Source organism: Lygodium microphyllum, chromosome 16, assembly GCF_053477565.2.
Source record: "Lygodium microphyllum isolate KBCC chromosome 16, Lygodium_microphyllum_v1.1.10, whole genome shotgun sequence".
Classification (NCBI taxonomy): Eukaryota; Viridiplantae; Streptophyta; class Polypodiopsida; order Schizaeales; family Lygodiaceae; genus Lygodium; species Lygodium microphyllum.
The window spans coordinates 142909630-142929836 of NC_141150.1; the positions used below are offsets into that span (position 1 = coordinate 142909630).

The following is a 20207-nucleotide window of genomic DNA, read 5'->3' on the forward strand; positions in this document are numbered from 1 at the left end:
GAATTATATATATAATCATATTTAAGTATATAATTGTATTGTTATCATAAATAAACACACATTCTTATGCTAATAAAATACATAGCAATTGAATATCTTACCTTCATTTTATTTTAATTATTGAATACTCATAATTTGAAAAAAATACAATTTACATTCAACTTTAATTTTCAAGCAAGAGAAATTAAAATATACTTCTCTAAATTATTCAAAAACAAGCACTTCGATAAAAAAACACAAGCAATGCCGCTACTAAATGTGGTTGCAGATGCCAACATAATTTTACGAGGGAGCCCTGTAGTTGTAGTTGCTTTAAACGTGTCCTTGGCTAGTAAGGCACGGCCCCACACTGCCTGCATTTGAAATCGTCAGCAGCGGCGACGCCTGCAATGGGCGCTTACGAGTTCGGGCAGGCAATCGCCGCGAGCTCTCATCGTTACTACTGCTAATCCTCGCCAGCGCGTCTGCTGTCGAACTTTGAGCAAAATTGGCCATGGAATCAGTGTGGGCAGCATCTTCACAGGCTGCATCCCAAGTCGCGCACTGTACTGTATCATCTGCAAGGCAGACCTTTCCTCTGGTTGACCGTGGGATTAAACTAAAGAGGGGACAAGCAGGGTTTTCCAATCCTCCCTCCCACGGGATACATCGTCTCCGCACGTGCGCGCGTGCTGCTCTCGGTCCACATGCATTGCACTTCAAGCCCTCGTGGGAGGAGATCCAGGAGCTTGCCAAGCCCAATCCTGTTGTTTTGGATGCCCAGGCCAGAGTCTGCACTGGCCCGACTCAAACAAGGCCCTTGGATGAAGAACAAGCTTTCAACGTCTTGAAAACCATTGCACAATCAGGTATGCCTCTGCCATTTGGTTGATGATTATGAGTTAGATTGAATGATGTATGTATGTACACACAGGTGTACGCATGCATTGATGCACGTAAGGGGAGGGAGAAGCTTCAACCATGGTTTTTAGAGAAGGGTGTCGCAGAGCAAGCAAATTGGACTATGTTGGAGATGGCCCAGTCAATGTTGGACCATCAAGGACTTCCTCACACCCTTGGGGGAGGTTGTCTCTACTGTGGTTCGTATATGCAATATGGCTTCAATGGCATCTTTGAAGGATACGACTTCATACAAGGCTTTTCTGGGCAAGAAGCCATTTGTATCTCATTTTGGCATCTTTGGATGTGATGCCAATGTTCAAACTTCATGTTGACAAGGAACATAGGGGCCAACTCAAATTTCAATGTGAAGTCCAAGAAGTACACATTCATTGGTTACAGTTGGGTGACCAAAGTACACACGCTTTATGATCCCCAAACTCCTAAGATTGTGGTGAGTTGGAATGTTGTGTTTGATGAGACTATAACCTTGGATCCTCCCTTTGATGGTGCCTCTTCTTCAGGACCGAGGTGGATCTTCTCAGACTCCTTCTTCTCCACCATCATTATCTTCTAGGGTTTTGCTTGGCACCTTTTCTTCGTCTTCAAATTCCCCCCCTTCTCCTCCTTTGCCTCCCCCACCTTCGCCAACTCTTTCTCCAAGTATTCCTACTCCATGCCCACCCCAGGTTTCTTCAGAGGGTATTAAGCCTTAGGCGAGAAGCCTTCCTTTCTCAATGAGGGGAGTCTTCTTTACCTAATGAGGGGAGTCCCTTTTCCATACATATAGGTGTATCATAGGTTTTGAAGGCTCCTAGGCCTTGTCGATAACAAGAGTAGCTTATTCTTATTCCATGGTGGTTGAAGGTTCATGCAGCCTGCGCAAGATTTGGGAATCACTAGGGGTTTTTACTTTGTGTGAACTATTCAATAATCATTCTAGTCCGTGTCTAGATTTTGTTCGAAGGTCGAAATAAACCACCAAGTTTGCTTGTTGTTGGCAATAGGGCCTTTTGGGAGACCCACTCGGGCTCGTAGGGGATAGGCTAATCCTAGAATGCCTAAGGAGCTACGGCAAGAGTCTCTCTGGCTCCTTGGTGCCTCCTAGCCTATAAGGAGTCCCTACGGAGAGACCTCTCACATTCGATGCCGGTCATCGCAATCTAGGGTGGTAAATCTGGCTCCCTTGGTTGAGAGCTAGTGCAACTACCCTTGGGGGAGGCCTTGTGTGCTCAATCATAGGTTTAACTTGTATTTTAGTATTCCCTTTTCAAAAAATCACAAGCATTTTTCAAACAGTTTTTTAATGCAACAAGCAAATGCTCTTATGTGTAAGGGCTTGTATATGTTCCGAGTTTACAAACATAGGTTCTATAGTCTCGAGTCATGAATTTTAGGTCTCTTAATCAAGTTATTCGCATCTAGGCAAGAGTGATGCCTTGGTTTGAGCCTTAAGGTTTTATTCTTAGCGGATCGATCCCTATGTTTTTAGCTCTAGCAAGGTACATATTAATATCTATCATAGTAATGTCAATTTAATATCTCCCTTAATTCCTTTTGGAAGTGGTTAGATTATAAATTATATATCCTATAGCCTATTGCTAATAAGAAAACAAATGAATTATCTAAACTCATAATTTCTTATAGCCTATTGCTAATAAAAAAACAAATGAATTATCTAAATATCCTATAGTCTATTGTTAATAAGAAAACAAATGAACTTTAAGTCTCTTAATCAAGTTAGTCTCATCTAGGCAAGAGTGATGCCTTGGTTTGAGTCATAAGGTTTTATTCTTAGAGGATTAATCCCTATGTTTTCAGCTCTAGCAAGGTACTTATTAATATATATCATAGTAATGTCAATTTAATATCTCCCTTAATTTCTTTCAGAAGTGGCTAGATTATAAATTAAATATCCTATAGCCTATTGCTAATAAGAAAACAAGTGAATTATCTAAACTCATAATTTTTTTAAAGTAAAAAAAAAAGATTTATTTCAAGACTAGGTGTAAGAACTAGGTGCTATCATGAGAGGATAATTCTAGTCGAATTTCCTCCTAAGTGTCCAGTGTTTTGTCATTTTGCTTGATGTCTTGGTATGCACAAGAATCCCGGACTACTTAGTAGCTTATATTACTTAATGAGATTTTCTTCTAACCGTATTTTTAAAAAGATTGCTAGGAAAACGAAGGAATAACTTATGTTAGAATTTGCCAATTCTATGGGTAGTACCAAATGTTTTAGTCTTTAGTTTTTTTTCAGTTCTTAGTGTGAACGTAACTAAAGTTATAAGTTGTGTCACCACTCTTAGAGTTAGAGTTAGAGTTAGAGTCGGTTAACTCTAGTTGAGTTAGAGCTCGGTCTATCTTAGACCTATCTTGCACCTTTTATTCTCATTCTTTCAGTTCAGCAAGTACACTCTACTCTTTTGCTTCATTACACTCTCATTGTTTGTAACCAGCCTTTCTTTCGTGGATGGGTGGTGATTCCCTAATTACAACTTAGTTACAGCAGTAGCATTTATTAAAAAAATGAGAAATGCAAAATAACTTACAATCTTGGACAATGAACACTCTGTTGGTCCCAAAATTGGCACCCCTTTCAGTATTTCTTTAACTTAATTGAACAAGAAGTTGATATACAATGGTATTCTCCCAATCCCTTTCGGTATTCCAGCTCCACTTGTTGTCCAAAATGACGAGCAAGTCTTCAATCTGATTTGCCCCTTGATTCAGGTAGTCAATTGGCCTTCATCCGCTTTGATGGAGATGAAAAATGCCCCAAATTCATTGATTTGCTGGTCCCTCCACCTGAATTTGACTGAAAATAGCTTCAGCCCTGTTGAATCCAAGTCTTGGAGCTTTCAATTTTTGGCACACTTTTCGAGGCTGCTATTAAATCCTAATTTTTGTTGCAGATTAGGGTTTACAATAGAGAAATTTGAAATTTCTTAGCGTGTGGTGATCTCAATGCTGTAATCTCTAGAGCAAGGCTGTAGAAAGACTTCGAGATGAGAGAGAAATTTCAGACTTTCTTGGTGAAGAACTAAATAAAATGTCATTTAATGTTGTTGCTTTGTCTCAACAGCTTGTAGATGCAAAGAATTGAAGAAAATCAGTCATTTACTGCTGCTATCCTATCTCAATAGCCTGTAGATGTTATTACATGCTGTTGATTGGTCCTCTCTTGTCCCTGGCTGCCTCAGAAGATCCTCCAATGGTTGCAAATCAGACCACCAGCATCTCCTCCCTCTCTCTTGCAGGTTGAATACACTAAAATGCTTCTCTCCAGTCTCTAAAGACGTTTTTCAGTCTTGCGTGGGCATTTTTGATAAGTGGCAGTCTTTCCAAATGTTTTTTTTAGCATTATCCATAATGAGATATTAAATTTCAGTCTTTAAATACTGAAAATTAATCTAATAATTATTTCAGTGCTCTGAAAAATAATACGATTGGCCAATAATTAAATTGGCTAGATAACTTCCATTTACGAGTGTCTTTGCGCCATCTTTGACTATTAGATTGGCGTTAGGTACCATTAAACGCCACTTCTCTAGTGTCACCACAACTAACACTTATGGCCAAATGAATGACCTAGGCCAACAATTGGCACTAAATATCACGAAGTACATGTGCGACATAACTTATAGCAACTTTTGCCCTTGGCATCCCGTGATTTTCTTAGGTCTCGGGCTTGTAAATTTACTGTAAATCTAGTTACACCTTATATGTGCAACATTTACTTAACTATGTGATTAAAAATTAATCCACATGTTAAGTGAGGTTTCAAAAATATATGTTCTCATGACATTGTCTCTCTTTTCTCTCCTCCATAGTCGGTTGTTATTTTTCAACATTTGGTATCAGAGCATGTTCTATGTGCGGATTTCGTTTAGCTACGTTAGTTGGTGCCGCCCTACCTAAGGTCTTGTTGCTGCCAGCAAGCTCTTAACCTGAGGAAGAGAAGGACAAGCTGTTGCTATTTTTAGCCTATGCGTAGCCCTATGCATAGTCCTATGCGCAGTCCTGTACACAGCTTGCACGCAGCCCAAGGAGCTGTTGTTTTGGAGGAGCTGCTGTTGTTTTCAGCTCTGCCCCTTATTTTCTCACCTCTGGTGGAAACAATGGTGCAAGGACCAAAGAACGTCTGAAAGCACTATCACTTGGAACAAGATTAAGGATGTTGTGCGTGGGAGATATCTTCCGCCCACATATCAAGCCCAGAAGATGAACGAGTTTTTCAACCTAAAGTACTTAAGCCTAAGCCTAGAAGCTTAGTACTCCAAATTCGTAACACTTCTAAAATATACATCTACAATGGATGTTTCACAGCAAGTATTCAAATTTTGCAATGGTCTAAATCCGCCCTTGAATACGCGTCTTGAATCAATGAGACCATCGGATTTACAGGATGCATTGATTCGAGCAGCTCCAATAGTTCAGGAGATCGAATAAAGGCCAAGGAATGTAAAGATTTTGGAATAGAAATAGTCAAAATAAGGGCAACTTCCAAGGTTATGCAAAAAGAGCCCAAGGGAAGTACCAACCAAACAAGACGAAGAAAGCCAAATCAAATGCAGTGGAAAACTTTATACCCACAGGAAGGAGCAATGAGACTCCAAGATACTTCTATTGCAAGGAACCAGGATATTTCAAGAGGCAGTGTCCGAAACTTGGCCAAGGTCAGTTTCGCGGGCAAAGCCAAGATGCCAGGGGAAAGGTTGCTAGAATAAACCTAAATTCATGGGCCACACATGGTTCAGCTAGGGGCAGTGAACCATACTAAATTACTTCCATGCTTGTTTACAATTGTTGTATGGACAAAACTATGACTGTGGGAGCTATCCTACCTCTAACATCTTGAGTTTGCAGATAGGGGTCTTGGGCAGATTTGAAGTAGATGTTGACTCAAGGCTAGGTCTCCCTTGAGTATGCTCTCCTCATTCTGACACTTTGCTTTGCCCTTATAAACTTCAAAGTAATTGACAACCAATTCGAAGAAATTTCATAATTTCTTTGAAATTCATGCAAAAAATTTTGGGGCTTTTGTCCGATTTGTAGTCCCACGTGTGAATCTTCATTGGAAACGCCAACATTACATAATTTCATTGACATTTGTGCAAGAAATTTGGGGCTTTTTGTCCTAGAGGCTCTGGCATGCATTATGAGGCAGATTCCAGTTGTTGTTTGCTGTTGGCACGCACCCGAGGTGACATTACTGCAGAAATTCAACCTGCAAGGTATGAATTTTTTCAATTTCTTTGAAATTTTAAGAAGAAATTTGGGGCTTTTAGTCGACATGCATTCCAAGGTAGCAAACGAGTGGTACAACATCATTTAATTGCTGTTATAGTCATATTAAGCAAAAAATTTAGGAAAAATCTTGTAAATTTTGGTAAGAATCAGCATTAAGTTGCTGTAATTTGTACTTTTGAGGGCATGCATTATGAGGTAGGTGTGGTACAATAGTGCATTGCTGTTATTTCTTGGCTGAGTGCTGATTTGGGTCAAATTGGGCACACTTTGGCATTTGTATGATAGTTTGGTACTTGTTGCATAATGCCGAGGGAATTTTTAGGTATTTTGAGGAGTGCAATCTATACTTTAGTAGAGAAGTATTTGGCTACTGAAGTATTTGGTTGTAGATTTTTGTCCATTACTGACAGCATGGCTCGTCAAGGGACTAATGTTTTCACTCAAGAGGACAAACTTGATGGATTAAACTACCTATTGTGGAGTTTTATGGTCCCCAACCTTCTCATAGCAAAGGACTTGTGGGACTGTGTTACATGTGATTTGCAGCAACCAAGAGGCCTTGCATCTCAAGCACCTTAGCATAATGCTAGAAGACAAGCTGCTGATGCTGTTGCCTCTCCTCCCCCTTCTACTGAGGATTAGAGGAGATGGGATGCAAAAGATGCATAGACACTTTCTTTGATTGCCTTATGAGTGAAAAGATTATTCCACACATCCGGTCTTGTAAGAACTCAAAATCAGCATGGGATGTACTTAAGTATATGTTTACAGTACGTAAGAAGGCTCGAATATCTTATCTTCGTAGACAGTTGGCCAATTTGAACATGAATGAGGGTGATAGCATGATAGATCACCTTACTCACACATAGGATTTGCATGAACAACTGCTCAATATAGATGAAATCATTCAGGATGGTGAATTGGTAAACATCACATTGAACTCTCTTCCAGAGTTGTATCTTGGTTTCCACACCTCTTTGATGTTGTCTTTGAGAGGGGGCAGCAACCCCTTGCATTTGTGGAGTTGGAAGGCCTTTTGTTGCAAGAGATATAGACTTGGAAGAATGTTGCATTGCGTTGGCTCATGCAAAATGCAAAAAATCACAAATAGGGTGATGTTGGATGCCCATCAAATAAGGCTGTCCAAGACATAGAAAAGTTTAAAAAGAAGGGGAAATGTCATTATTGCAAGAAGCTAATTCATATATTGATGAATGTTGGAAGGGATTAGCCGAAGAGAAGAAAAAGGACTTCGATTTGGTTATCCAAGAGACATTAGCCAGTAAATCTATTGATGGTGATGCTTCAACCAACTTTGTGAAGGAGGACTATGCATTTTTGACTTGCAGCTATGATTCTTCAATGGTTGATTCAGCATTTAATGCTGTTGAAATGCACCAAACATGGTATTTTGACAGTGGAGCTTCAGAGCACATCGCTTGTAGGAAGTGTTTGTTTTCCTCTTTGTATGCAGTCCCTGCTGGGAAGTGTGTTACATGTGCGAACAACAGCAGTTATGATGTTTGTGGCATTGGGACAATCACTATTACTGCTGCAGATGGTTTTGACTTCATACTTCTAGATATCTTGTTTGTGCCTAGCATTACAAAGAACTTGTTGTCCATCTCTGCTTTTAACAAGCATGGCTTTCAGGTCATCTTTGAGGATGACAAATGCATTGTTAGAGACAGGGAGATGGATCATGCACTTAGGCTGTCTGGGACCTTGTATAAGGATTTGTTCTTGTTGGATACCTATGATGCACACTCTCATGATGCTTTGGCAATCACTACTCTATCGCCCGCTATGTAGAATGTGGAGCTATGGTATGCCCGCTATGAACATATGAGTTTTGGGAGTTTGATGACCCTTCAAAGGTGTCATATGGTAGATACATTGCCTCCAGTGGAGACTCCACCTCCTCATGCATGCGAGGGATGTATTTTGGGCAAGATGCATAGATTTTCCTTCAAAAAGGATGGTGTAGTGTGTGTTGTTCAGAAATTGCAGCTTATTCACTCTGATGTTTGTGGCATGAGGACACATGCACTTGGAGGTCATCTTTACTTTGTTACATTTATTGATGACTACTCTCGGTATACATGGGTGTATAGGTTGAAGCAAAATTTGATGTGTTTATGCATTTTAAACATCTTGTTGCAAAGCTTGAGGTTGAAACTGGCTTGAAAGTGTAGACACTTCGTACGGATAGAGGGGGGGAGTACATGCCTTGTGCTTTTGAGACATATTTGCTTAATCATGGCATCAAGCCATTGTTAGAATGACTCCTCAGCAGAATGGTGTTGTTGAAAGGAAGAATCTCACTTTTATGGAGATGACTTGTTGTATACTCAAGCAAGGGGCTGCCTTATAAAGTTTGGTTAGAAGGCCTTCAATGTGTAAATCATGTGTTGAATCCACTAAGGTACTAAAAACGATCACACTCTGTTTGAAGCTTGGCATGGCAAGAAACCCAAGGTTGACTACTTTTCGGGTGTTTGGTTGCATAGCCTGTGCACATGTTCCGAAAGAGCTTCATGAGAAGCTTGATGAAAAAGTTGTAAAATGCATATTTACTGGCTATAGTTCGGAAAGCAAGGGCTAGCGCTTGTATGATCCACATACAAAGAAAGTTTTTGTTAGTAGGGATGTCATATTTGTTGAAAATGCTGCATTTTCACATGATCAGTTTCAAATTCCAGCTACCCATGACATTGGTGATGTCTTTGAGGGTCTCTTGCCACTTTCTTTGAAGTCCATGCGCCTGGACAGCAGGGTATCGATGATGGTTTGCCACATGCAGTACAACATGAAAGGGCTATTGTAAATACAGCCAAAACGGTTCCAAGATGGCTGTTACAAACTCTCTAGGAGAGTAAAATGGATGCTCCTTTAGCTCAATGCACTAGAAGGGCTGCTAGACATGCAACACATAATGGAGGGGAGTCCATTTGGCTAATTTTACGGAAGTAGATGATTGTGATGAGCATGTATTTATGAGCTCACTGTTGGATGATGATGAACCTACTTCCTTGGATGAAGCTTAGCAAGATGTACATTGGATGCAGGCCATGTAGGATGGGTTAGACTCTACTGCCTTTAACTCTACATGGGATCTTGTGGATTTACCACTTGGCAAGAAGGCCATTGGTAAAAAATGTGTTTTTAAACTCAAACGCAAGGTTGATGGTACCATTGATGTTGGGTTTCCCTCACTTTCACTCACGCCTACGCTCACAGAGGAGTGTGGGTGATTGGTAGGACACTAGGGCACTTTTTACTCTCGGTACGAGAGGTTTTTTCCCCCACACTTAGTCTTCTTTCGTATGTGCTTATGTCACACACTTACGGCACTTATCATGTTTCGGGTGTGAACACCCCTTATAATCCTAAGGTTTAAGGGTTGTACTTTGTACTTTTAGGTTATACTCTTTCAGTCTATTGCATTGGGTGTCGTGCTTCACTCTCCACACTGTCTATTGCACTCTCAGCTGAGCTTCGATCCTCTCTCTCAGCTGAGGCTTTGCTTAGGTTCAACTCTGCTCAGCAACCGCCAGCCAGGAAGTAGCCACCATTGCCAAGTAGGTTCGTCACCTGTGGCACCAGGAAGCACAACTGCACCACCATCTTGTAGCTCACCAGTCCGCCTAGGCGCTCGCCTGCTAGGCTGCCTTTGTTCTCGCTTGAAGTGCTGCTTGCACTTGTCCGCCTCTGGCCACGCCCGCCCCTGACAAGCGCAACCCGTCTGTAACTTGCGACGCCTGCCAGCTCACTTGGAAGTGCCCCACTGCCCCTGCAGCCCGCTAGTACTCCGTTCGCCCGTTTGGACCTCACGTGTCCGCCGCCCACACCTTGTGCCACGCCCGCTTGAAGTGCTGCCTGCACTTGTACCTGCATTGCCGCACCCTGTGGTCTGCACCTACTACCACTAGCTTGACTGGTTTCGGAGGTAAGTTTTTTAAAAAATTACTTTTTAATTCCAGATTCATCTATGGAAAAGGGGCTTTTGCCTGGGCAAGCACAGAATTATGAGTATGTGTTTGGGACATGATTGATTCAAATTTCTTGGCAAATAAGTAAAAAAATTTGGGACTTTTGAGGTTTTTGAAGACATTAGCACATGTACTGTAGTCTCAGTTAGAGATAAACTGTTTTGGACAAATTTGGGGCAAGAAATCTTGGGGTTTTTGCTCATATAGTGTTGCTGAACATTGAATGCACCTTTTACTGCATGCATTCCAGACAGTTTAGACAAAGTGTACCTCAATGTACTAACTGCAGCAAGCTATTTGCTGTAATTTGTGGAAATTTTGGAGATTTCTAGGTTGGTCCAGCTTGGACATTGCTCTTTTGCCTTCTCTTGGTATTGATTATCATGACAAATCAGGGAGATGTATTTACCTATGTATCCAAGGAGGATAGATTGGATGGTAACAACTACTTGCTTTGGTCCTTCATGATGAAGAATGTGCTTGTTACGAAAAATCTTTGGGACTATGTCAGTGGAAAAGAAGTGGCTTCTACTACTCCTCCAGGAGGACGTGGACAACGGGCACCTCAGCCTGTTTAGCCTGCTCCACTTCAGCCACTTCCCAAAGATCAGTAGCTTAAAAAGCATGGGATACACGGGATGCACAGGCTTTGTCGCTGATTGCATTGGCAGTTCAGTGGTTCATCATCCCTCACATTCAGTTTGCAGCTTTTTCACGAGAAGCTTGGCTAACTTTGGAGCAGATGTTTGCTGGTAAGAATGAGACCCACATCTCTTTCTTAAAGAAAGAGACAGAAGGGCAAAGGCAGCTAAGTAAAGAATGCTTCGCAGAGCTCTGGGACTTCAAGCACCTCACAAGGAAATAAAAAACAAGGGGGCACACAAGCCAAGAAAGGCAAATGCCATTATTGCAAGAAGCCAGACCACTATATCACTGAGTGTAGAAAGTGTATCGCCAAGGAGAAGAAAAAAGAGTCAGGGATGTTTGTCTCTGATGCTCCTTCCACTGCTACTAAGTCAGCGTCCTTTGTTGCAGACAGGGACTATTACTTTTATACATGTAGTTATGACTCTTCTTGGGCTGATCGAGCATTTAGCTCTACTGAGGATGCATGCACGTGGTTTTTTGACAGTAGTGCTTCTAGGCACATCACATCTCGCAGAGATCTATTTGCTTCTGTTGGTGCAGCTCTAGTTGGCAAGTCTGTACAATGTGCCAACAATGCATCATACCTTGTTAGAGGTATTGGGGAGATTGTGCTCACAGCCATTGATGTCTCTATTCTTCGCCTACAAGATGCTTTGTTTGTGCCAGGTATGAAGAAGAATTTGCTTTCTATTTCTTCTTTGGCACGTTGTGGATTGCAGGTCACCTTTGATGATGACATATGCATGGTGAGAGATAAGGAACGCATGACTTTGGTCTTGACTGGTACTTTATGTTATGGGTTATATGAGTTGGATGCTCTTTCAGTTGATCAGTCAGCGTACTTGGCATCCACGCTTACTCCTGCTATGATATAGGCAGAGTTATGGCATGCTCGGATGGGGCATGTAAACTATGGTAGCTTGATGCTCTTATAGCGTACACAAATGCTAGATGGATTACCTCTTTTGGAGAGACCTCCTAAGCACTTGTGCGAAGGATGTATTTTGGGGAAAATGCATTGGTTTCGTTTCCCCGTGATGTTGCTTTTAGAGCCACAGCTAGGTTACAGATAGTGCATTCAGATGTATGTGGGCCTATCCAGGCAAAGTCATTGGGTGGATGTTACTATTTTGTGACTTTTATTGATGACTTTACTCATTTCTGCTGGGTCTATTCTTTGGTGAAAAAGTCATAAGTGTATGATGCATTCTTGGCTTTTGTAGCACTTGTTGAGAACCAATTTGGCTGTAAAATAAATACTCTCTGTTCGGACCGAGGGGAGAAATATACATCCTCTATGCTGAATTCTTTTCTGAAGCAAAAGGGCATTGTCCATCAGTTTACTATTGCTTATACTCTATAGCAGAATGGGATTGCAGAGAGGAAGAATCGGTCACTCATGGAGATGGCCAGATGTATGTTGAAAGCAAAGAACCGGCCACACAATTTTTGGATGGAAGTTGTAATGTGTGCTTGCCATGTTTTAAACAGATGCCCCACCCAAGCATTAAATAATATTACGCCTTTTGAGGCATGGAACAATCGGAAACCCTCTGTTGGGCACTTTTGTACCTTTGGGTGTCTTGCATATGCACACATTTCCCAGGTACTTAGAAAAAAGTTGGATAGCAAGGCTGTCAAATGCATTTTTATGGGATATAGTAGTGAGAGCAAAGGCTATAGACTCTATGATCCTGTCTCTAAAAAGGAGTTGGTCAGTAAGGATGTACTATTTGATGAAAAATCAGAATTGTCCCTTGCTGGTTTTGACACATATCATGCTGCCCGTGATATATTTGAAGGGCTTCTGCCCATTTCATTTGGTGATTCAGCTGGAGTTTCAGCAAGTGAACTTAATGTTCAGCCAGCTGCTCCATTGGAAAATGCAGGAAATCAGCCATTTGCTGATCTGAATATTCAGCAAAGTGCTGAAACTGAAATTCAGCAAGAGCTTATGCACAGTTAGGAGTCAAGACAAATGCCTAGATGGTATTTACAGACTATGAAAGATAGTCATTTGGATACACCCATGGCTGATCGTGCTAGAAGGCAAGCTCGTATGCATGATACTGCACATACCATGGAGTTTGTTATGGCAGCAAGTATAGTTGATGATGAGGAGCCTGAATGTTTTGAGGATGCACAACAAAGTGTGCATTGGATGGCAGTAATGCATGCTGAATTGGATTCTATCACTAAGAATCAAACATGGGATTTAGTGTCTTTGCCCTTTGGGAAGAAAGCCATTGGAACAAAATGGGTCTACAAGCTGTAACAGAATGCAGATGGATCCATTGACAAATATAAGGCAAGGCTTGTAGCTAACGGCTATGCACAGAAGAAAAGCATTGACTATGAGGAGACATTTGCTCCTACCTCTTGAATGACTACCATCAGGTCTATGGTTATTTGGCTGTCCATTATGGATGGACTCTGCATCGGTTAGATATTAAAACTGCATTTTTACATGGGGAACTTCATGAGGAAGTATATGTACAACAGCCCATTGGTTTTGTAGTTGAGGGATTTGAACACTTGGTTTGCAAGCTGAAAAAGGCTTTATATGGTTTGAAACAAGCTCCTAGAGCTTGGTATGCAAAGATTGATGCCTTTTTCTCTCAGCTAAGGATTTATAAACAGCTTATCTGAGTCTACTCTTTACGTATGTAAAGAGGGGGGATCCATGTTGATCATTTGTCTATATGTTGATGATCTCTTGCTTATAGGGATACATGTTGATCAGATTTCAGCATTTAAACAAAATTTGCAGCAAACTTTTGAGATGTCAGACTTGGGGTCTTTGCATTATTACTTAGGCATTTAGTTCATACACAATGCTAGAGGTATTGGTTTATCATAGTCAAGATACATTGGTAAACTTCTTGAGAAGTTTGGCTTATAGGATTGCAAGCTAGTTTGTACACCAATGGAACCTGGACTAAAGGTGTCATTACATGATGACATTGATTTGTTTCATATACACACATGCGCTCCAGCAGTTGGATGTCTTATTTACCTATGCAACACTAGCCCGGACATACATTTTGTAGTTTCCACCCTGAGCAGATATATGCAGCAGCCACGCATGTCACATTGGCAAGCTGTTAAGCGTGTCTTTCGGTACTTGCAGGGTACTAGATCTCTTGGATTGCTTTATGCCAAGGGGGGACCACTACAGTTACATGCTTACAGTGATTCTGATTGGGTTGTGATTATGATTCACGTCACTCGACTAGTGGCAATTGTTTCTTTCTTGGCTCATCTTGCATATCTTGGCTTACCAAGAAACAATCCATTGTTGCCACATTATCATGTGAAGCTGAATACAAGGCAGCTTTCACTACCATAGTCGAATGCGTATGGATTAGATGCTTGCTAGCTGATCTGGATGTATCTGTTATGGAGCTTACTCCTTTGTTCACTGACAGTTAGAGTGGCATTGCAGTGGCATGGAACCCAGTGTTTCATGCACGCACGAAACACATTGAGATACGTTATCACTTTGTCAGAGAGAGGCTACGTGCAGATGATATCAACCTTGTCTATTGTCCTACCATCAGTAATGTGGCAGATATCTTCACCAAAGCTCTTCCCCGTGACAAATTTGAAGCATTTCGCAATGCTTTAAATTTGATCTCCTTTGGTGGCGGATGATCCTTGTACTTTTGATCACTTTTCACTCTAGGGGGGTTTGTTGGGTTTCACTCACGTTTCACTCATGCCTACGCTCAGAGAGGAGTGTCGGCGATCAGTAGGACACCGGGGCACTTTTTACTCTTGGTATGAGAGGTTTTTTCCCCTAGACTTAGTCTTCTTTCAGAAGTGCTTATGTCACACACTTACGGGCACTTTTACTGTCATGAGGACATGTATTTTTGAAACCTCACTTAATATGTGGATTAATTCTTAATCACATGATTAAGTAAATATTGCACATGTGAGGTGCAACTGGGATTAAATTAAATTTATAAGCTCGGGACCCGAAGAAATCACGGGATGTCAAAGGCAAAAGTTGCTATAAGTTATGCCGCATAGGTACTTGGTGGTATCTGGTGCTAGTTGTTGGCCTAGGTCATCCATTTGACCTTAAGTGTCAATTGATGACACTAGAGAAGTGGCATTTAATGGTATCTAACACCAATCTGATGGTCAAAGATGGCGTAGAGACACTTGGCAATGGAACCATGAAACCAACCTTCCTCCTCGGATAGGGTGGTAAATCCCTAATTACAACTTAATTACAGTAGCAAACAATAAATGCAAATCTAAAATTAATATTTAATCATGAAAAATATTGGAAAAACCCTTTGGGAAGGGTGTCACTTGTCAAAAATGCCCATGCAAGACTGGAAAACGTCTTTAGAGACTGAAGAGAAGCATTTCTATAAATTCAGCCTGCAAGGGAGAGGGAGAGGAGGCTGCTGGTTTGATTTGCAGCCATTGGAGGACCTTTCGAGACAGCCAGGGGCAAAAGAAGACCAATCAACAGCGGGAGACAGCATCTACAGGCTGTTAAGGTAGGGCAGCAGCAATAAATGATTGATTTTCTTCAGTTCTTTGCATCTACATGCTGTTGTGGCAGGGCAGTAGTTGCACTTGACTGATTTTCAGTCATTCTTTGCGACAAAACTCTGAATTTTCTCTCTCTACAGCTTTCCCTCTCATCTCCTAGCCATTTCACAGCCTTGCTCCGAAGATCTTAGCATTTGGAACGTTGGAGGCTGAGAAATTGCAAATTTCTCTGCTGTAAACCCTAATTTACAGGAAAAACCGGGGTTTAGCAACAGCCTTGGAAAGTGTGCCAGAAATTGGAAGCTTCAAGACTTGGATTCAACAAGGGTGAAGGTGAATTTCAGCTGAATTCAGTTGGAGGACTAGCCAACCATTGAATTTGGGGCATTTCCATCGTCTATGAAGTGGGTGAAGGCCAATTGAGTGCCCGAATCAAGGGGCAAAATAGATTGAAGACTTGCTGGTCACTTTGGACAGCAAGGGGAGTTGAGATACCAAAAGGGATTGGGAGAATCCCATTGTAAGTCAACTTTTTCTTCAATAAAGCTAAAGAAATACCGAAAGGGGCACCAATTTTGGGGCCAATCGGGTGTGCAGTGTCCAAGATTAGTAGGTAAATTTGTATTTTCAGATTTGCATTTATTGTTTGCTGCTGTAATTAAGTTGTAATCAGGGATTTACCAACCTATCCGAGGAGAAAGGCTGGTTTCATGGTTCCATTGCCGGGATACCACTCAATCCCTTGATTTGGTGGGCTCGAGGCACGGCCCGAGGCAGCTGATTGCAAGCCAAAGCTTTGTGCTAGTGTTGATTTTTACTCTCAGCTGAGAAATTACAACAATATGTCTTCATACAGTGAGATGGACTCAAGCAGTGATGATGCCTCTGAGTATGAACGTTCACATGGGAATGAAGGAAATGCAATGCTTGATCTTGGACAAGGCTCAGACCATGGACAGTAAGCTGAAAATGTAGCTGTTGGGCAAGATGCACGGCCTTCAGGGCATAAGGAGGCTGATGACTAGCAAAGTGAAGAGGAATTTGATGACTAGTTCAAGAATTGGATGAGGACGGCAACAAATCTCTTTGCTGAATTGGCAAAGGATCCTCAATTTACCCGATTTTTGAATGCTCCAACGAAGGACAGCAAAGGCAAGAAGAAAAAGACGTCCTCTACACCTTCGGGATAGCAAGATGCACCGAAGAGAATGCCAAGCCCTTCATTTGAAGCTCCCAAAGATGCTAATGTAATAAAACAGTTGGTACCTACGGGGCAAAGAATGCAAATGCAAGGCCATCACGAAAGTGCCAATCCAATGGATCTTGGACAACTAGGTGTGCAGGCTATGATGGGGCAACTAGGATATTTTGGTGGAAGCACGATTTTTCATGCTATGGTTGGACAAGGATCCCATACGGGAATGTATGGCACAAATCCCTATGGTATGCAGCAACCAATGCATGGAGTGCAAGGCCCAATGTATTTGGGTATGGCTGGAAATATGCAAAACCCTGTGTATGGCAGCATTGGCTTGATGCCTGGGGGTACTGTATTTGCACCCCCGAATGCTTATGGGGCTCAAGGAATGAATGTTAGTCATGCAAATGCTCTGTTTGGCATTGGTTTTGATGTAAATTCAGCAAATGCACCCTTTTTGCAGCAGCCAATGTATGACAACTTGACATCCAAAGGGGCAGCAAAAGACTATGATGAGGGTGAAAAAGGAGTGAAGTTTGAGTCCTTCAACGGTGTACAAGATAGGCTGAAAGCTTTGACTTTCATTTAGTAGTTTGATGCAGCCTATTCAGGGGGGAACTTTACGAAGTCCTCAAAGATTCAAAAGGCAGCCACTTTCTTGAAAGGGAATCCATTATAGTGGTGGTCCACTCTTTTGGTGCAAGGTAGAGCGCCGTCAATGTGGGTACAATTCAAGCAAATGTTTGCATCGAATTGGTTGATAAGTACCTTTGAGGTGGATATCATGACAGCTTGGAATAAGCTGGATGCTAAGGAATGTAAGAATTTGGAGCAATATAATAAGAAGTTTTGGGATACATTGCTGCCTATTACTTCTTATCGCTCTGTACCCCTTCATGAGCAAGTGGAAAAATATGTTTATGGACTGCCCAAAGGAATCAGGGATTTTTGTATTAAATCCACCGTGTCTAGCATGTCTTAGCTTAGATCGCGATTCGTGAGTCTGGTGGCCCTATGAGCCATTCGATGCATTTAGAGACCTGCTACAGCTGATGCTTTGTTGCGTGGGAAGGATTCGGGCTTCCTAGAGAGTGGGGAGAAGCCGAATAAAAAGTTGTTTAAGGCTGAGAAAAGGGGAAGATCTGAATATTAGCCTGAAAAGAGGCCAAAACAACAAAGAAAGGGCTCGAAAACATTGGCACAATGTAGGGAATTGATTGCTGCAAATAAATGTTTTATTTGTGAACAGGAGGGTCACATTGCAAGGGACTGTCCCAATAGGAAGCAAGCTGGAAAATCAGAAAATCAGGGAGATTCTAAAAATTGATGCATGTCTTGCTAGCAAAGGGTTCAAAAACAGTCCAACTGCTTCCACTTTATACATTAAGAATGAATGGGGAGACTTGCTGATTATTATTCTTTATGTAGATGACATGTTGCTCATTGGACCTTCAGAAGCAAAAATTGTAGATTTCAAGGCTGAATTAAAGCATGCATTTGCCATGTCAGATATGGGATGTCTACATTATTATTTGGGGATTTAGTTCACCCAAAATCAGCATGGTATCATGAGGTCAAAGTCACATTATGTGGATAAGCGTTACATAGGTTTAACATGCAAGATTGCAAACCTATGTGCACTCCTATGGAGCTAGGCTAAAAGCTGTCTATGCATGATGGTGAAGAGATGTCTGATGTTGCAATTTACAGCCAGGCTGTTGGCTATCTTATTTATCTTTACAACACATGCCTTGACATTCAACATGCTGTATCTCAGGTGAGTAGGTATATTTCCTAGCCCACGGACTATACATTGGAAAGCTGTTAAGCGAATCTTCAGATACTTGCAAGGTACTCAGTCAAATATATTATTCTTTTCTAGGGGGGAGACTTGCAATTACAAGCTTATAGTGATTCAGATTGGGCTGATGATGCAGACACTAGGCAGTCTACTAGTAGACACTGTTACTTTTTGGGCGGTTCATGCATTTCATGGCTAAGCAAGAAACAACCTACAATGGCTACCTCGTCTTGTGAGGTTGAGTATAGGGCAGCCTTCACGGCAACAGTGGAGTGTGTATGGTTGTGTAGATTGTTGGCTGATCTACATTTACCATTGGAGGGTCCTACACCCATTCTTTCTGACAGTCAAGAGTGCTATTGAAGTGGCATGAAATCTTGTGTTTCATGCTCGCACAAAACATATTGAGGTTGTGACATTAATGTGACATTAAAAGTGATATTTAATGTCACATTAAGGTCATAAGTGTGGAATGTGACATTAAAAGGGATATTTAATGTTACATTAAGGTAAATTTAGGGAAACATGCACGAGAATGATCGTCCGGGCTCTTGGGCGCCCGAACGGGGTTAAGGGAAGCCTAGAGAGTAAGGGAGTCCAGGAATAGTAGGACTCCAGGAAGTTGACGGCTGGCAAAGAGATAAGCTTGAGGGCCAGCACTTATCTAGGCGTGGCTGGGAGGTTAGTGTGTCTCATGCTTCCATCTTTTCAAGAAATCGGTCCCCGTAATCTAACATTGGTATCAGAGCGTCAGTTTTGGTCATATTGCGTGAGCAGCCGGAACCAGGAGCTGTGAAGATGTGACGTGACTCGTCACGAAAATAATCGCTGGAGTTGCTGGTCATTAAGACGTCGATAATAGTCGACGGGCCGTCAGTCAGAAAACGGGCCGTCAGTCAGAAGCGGGCCGTCAGTCAGAAGCGCCCCGTCCCGTCGCATGAGAAAACGGGCCGTTAAATTTTTTTTTAAAAAGAACTTCAGTGACACGTCACATTAATGTGACCTTCAACGTCACGGCAGATAAATTACGGGAGGAAACGCTTCGTTACGGGCAGGGAAAAGAAAAGAAATAAAAAAACGGGGAGCCGCCAGCATCCGCGAAGACCAGGCGTGGAGTCGCCAGCATTCGCGAGGACCAACCAGATCAAATGTGAAGCTGCCAGCATCCGCGAAAATTAGATCAGAAGGGAGCCGCCAGTATCAGATTGCTGCTCCTGAGACGAATAGGACTGCGATTGCTGTGAGACAGGCAGAAAACATCATATACAACTGAAGTCACAGTCTGCCATTAAAATCAGGGAAGTATTTTATCTTGTATGCAAATTTCTTATTTTTGCTTTTCAATTCCAGTGTATTAATGGCAGAAAAAGGGAAAGAAAGGGTAATGGAAAGTTCTAGTTCCGGGGATCAACCTATGGTAGATCCCCATGAACCAGACATACAAGAAGAACAATGGGAAGAATTTTTTGCCACGAGAGAGCAATTTGATGATCTTTCTGCTCGTGTGCAAACTCAGGGGGTTCAAATGGAGTTTTTAACTCAAACACTTACTGAAATAAAATCTCAGTTAACTTTATTATTGGAAAAAGATAAAAATAAGATAGAAATCTCAGATGTCCCATCTTCATCGAAAGATTTAGATGTGACTATGCGAGATCCTAAAGAACCCCAAACTTATCATAAATTGAGGGATAATCCGGTTTTAAAGGATATGAAACCACCTCAATTTTACGGGGAGGAAAAAGATAGGAATAAAGATACAATCTTTAATTTCCTCCAAAAATGGGAAGATTTATATAAATTGAAAAATACCCCACCACATCTCCAAGCACTGGAGGCCAGTTTAACTTTGGGGCCCAAAGCATATAAGTGGTGGCGAACTTTAAAGGAGGCGAATAAAATACCTGAAACTTGGGCTCAAT

At 41.7% G+C, this 20207-nt stretch overlaps 1 protein-coding gene across 2 annotated transcripts in view; it reads left to right on the forward strand.

Annotated features, from left to right (window-relative positions):
* Positions 1-306: 306 nt before the first annotated feature.
* LOC148023526 (anthranilate phosphoribosyltransferase) overlaps positions 307-20207 on the forward strand; it is a 114559-nt gene continuing 94658 nt past the window's right edge. The window contains exon 1 of one of the 2 annotated variants that reach the window (XM_087696492.1): positions 307-848. In XM_087696492.1, coding sequence (XP_087552618.1) covers positions 494-848 — 355 coding nt within the window. In that variant the 5' untranslated portion in view covers positions 307-493. The remainder of the gene's footprint in view (positions 849-20207) is intronic. The other variant, XM_087696491.1, reaches the window with a different exon arrangement.